Source organism: Cupressus sempervirens, chromosome 5, assembly GCF_028749045.1.
Source record: "Cupressus sempervirens isolate cs-2001-9-10 chromosome 5, ASM2874904v1, whole genome shotgun sequence".
In the NCBI taxonomy this organism is placed as follows: Eukaryota; Viridiplantae; Streptophyta; class Pinopsida; order Cupressales; family Cupressaceae; genus Cupressus; species Cupressus sempervirens.
In genome coordinates, this window is record NC_143122.1 from 1006743118 (window position 1) to 1006744976 (window position 1859).

At 33.3% G+C, this 1859-nt stretch overlaps 1 protein-coding gene across 1 annotated transcript; it reads left to right on the top strand.

Moving 5' to 3' along the window:
• Positions 1–260: 260 nt before the first annotated feature.
• LOC149559338 (uncharacterized) lies at positions 261–1218 on the top strand. Its single transcript, XM_089828395.1, has one exon. The coding sequence runs from the start codon at positions 716–718 to the stop codon at positions 1094–1096; it is 381 nt and encodes a 126-aa protein (XP_089684521.1). The 5' UTR covers positions 261–715; the 3' UTR covers positions 1097–1218.
• The last annotated feature ends 641 nt before the right edge of the window (positions 1219–1859 follow it).

Consider the following 1859-nt stretch of genomic DNA (forward strand, 5'->3'; position numbering starts at 1 on the left):
ATCGTTAGACTATTCTATAAATCTGATATAAAACAAGGACAAAATGAAGCCTCGCCAATCCAAACGAATACGTGAATACAAGAGGGAGATGCCTTGACGTCTTCAACTTCGTTCCTCCACACGCCTTTCACACAAATGGGAAAGCCGCCTGATTGGTTTCTCTGACTTCTTCCAGCCTTGATTTTCAATTCTCAATACGCTTACTTCGCCTCTCATAAGATATCCTCTTCACTCGTTGTATATCCCGTGTGACTAATATAATCCGTGTCCACAAAGAACTGCTCATATAAATCCAACACAAACGACGCAGTTTCTTGTATTAATGAGTTCCAATTGAATAACAACAAATACAACCCACACATCTCAAGCATAAAAAGTGTTGGTTGAATGCAAGGAAATCTTATAAGTTTCAATTAGAGGAGGAGAAAAGGCGTCCAATTGTTCAGAGGATCTTGAACACAATCAGGTGTGTGAAGCAGCGATTATATGGTTTTGAAGCTGCATTAATCTTTCATCTGTGGTTGGAGTGATCTATCATTGAATTATTGGTCTCTTTTGAATCAATCAATTCTTGATTCATCTTTGGTTTCCTTAGAATCAATCATTCTTCTTTGATCTAAACTCAGCCTATTTCCACCCAGATAAGAGTTTGAATTGCAGAGGAATTGGTGTGATCTAAGCTTTGTTAAAGGAGGTGTTTTTCATCTGTTGAAGCATGGTTAACATGGAAGCCTCTCCCCTTCTGTTGATCCCAGAGGAAGAAGAGTCTCATCATGTGGAGAATGATTATAAACTCATTCGTTCGCTGAGCTGTTTTGGGAGTTGTTTTGGGCAGAGAGAAGATGGGCCTGAGAAATGGTGGATGAAAAGTGGGTTGTCACAGAGTATGAGAAGGGCAAAAGAATTCTCTGAATCCGTTATTGCTGAGGCTGGGAATTATAGCTGTGGAGGAAAGGCATGGAAAAGTGTGGTTTGCAGGTTAAGAAATAAGAAAAATGGCAGAAACCCTAAAAGAGGGCAGCGATTTCAATATGATATGCCAAGTTATGAGCTTAATTTCGATGATGGCTGTAGAGAGGAGATGGGTTTGTCCTAAATCCTAAGAAGCCCAATCCTGTTATCTTTTTGTTATTCAGTGTCCCAAACTATTCTTTATTCTTTTGTAAGTAAGCGATGAATAATAAAGTTCCATGATAGTTTTCGCTGCCATTTTGTTTATACTGGAAGGATTCAAGGAGCATATATGAGATTGAATTCTTCTTGTTTAAAGAACAAATCAATTTTTATTTTTATTGTTTGAGGGAATGAGTGTTTTAAAAGTTTTTTTAAAAGATTAAGAGTTAAGGACAACATCATGTCTGCTGTGATTCATTGGTTCTCAGCCAAATTGATATCAATATTACACAAATGATCCTTTTATCAAATAGTAAAATGAATTCTTCTGTTACCTTTTTTTCCGTATTAACTATTTTTTATTTTGATTTGGGTAGAAAATTATTGTGATTTAAAAAAAAAAAAAAAAAATAGTAATTCATATGTATTATAATTATGTAATATAATAATTGTAACATAAAATTTGTGCTATTAGAGAAATGTGTTATCTAGGTATTTTTAAATTAAATAAATGTAATTATAATCAACTAATTTATAGAAAAGAGTTGGGTAATTAATACCATTAAAACAAATAGTATCTTAGTATAAGAAGAAAAGTGCACTTAGTTTTCAGATCAAGGGTATATAAATGATGTTCATAATAATTTATTATACTATTGAAATATGAATTTCCTTAATTTCACGATTATTAAATTTTGAAGTAACCAGTAAATTATCTCAACATATTCATCCTAACATATATATTG

What these genes read in the sequence shown, in the direction of transcription:
- LOC149559338 (XM_089828395.1), top strand. Translation starts at nt 716, where the DNA reads ATGGTTAACATGGAAGCCTCTCCCCTTCTGTTGATCCCAGAGGAAGAA.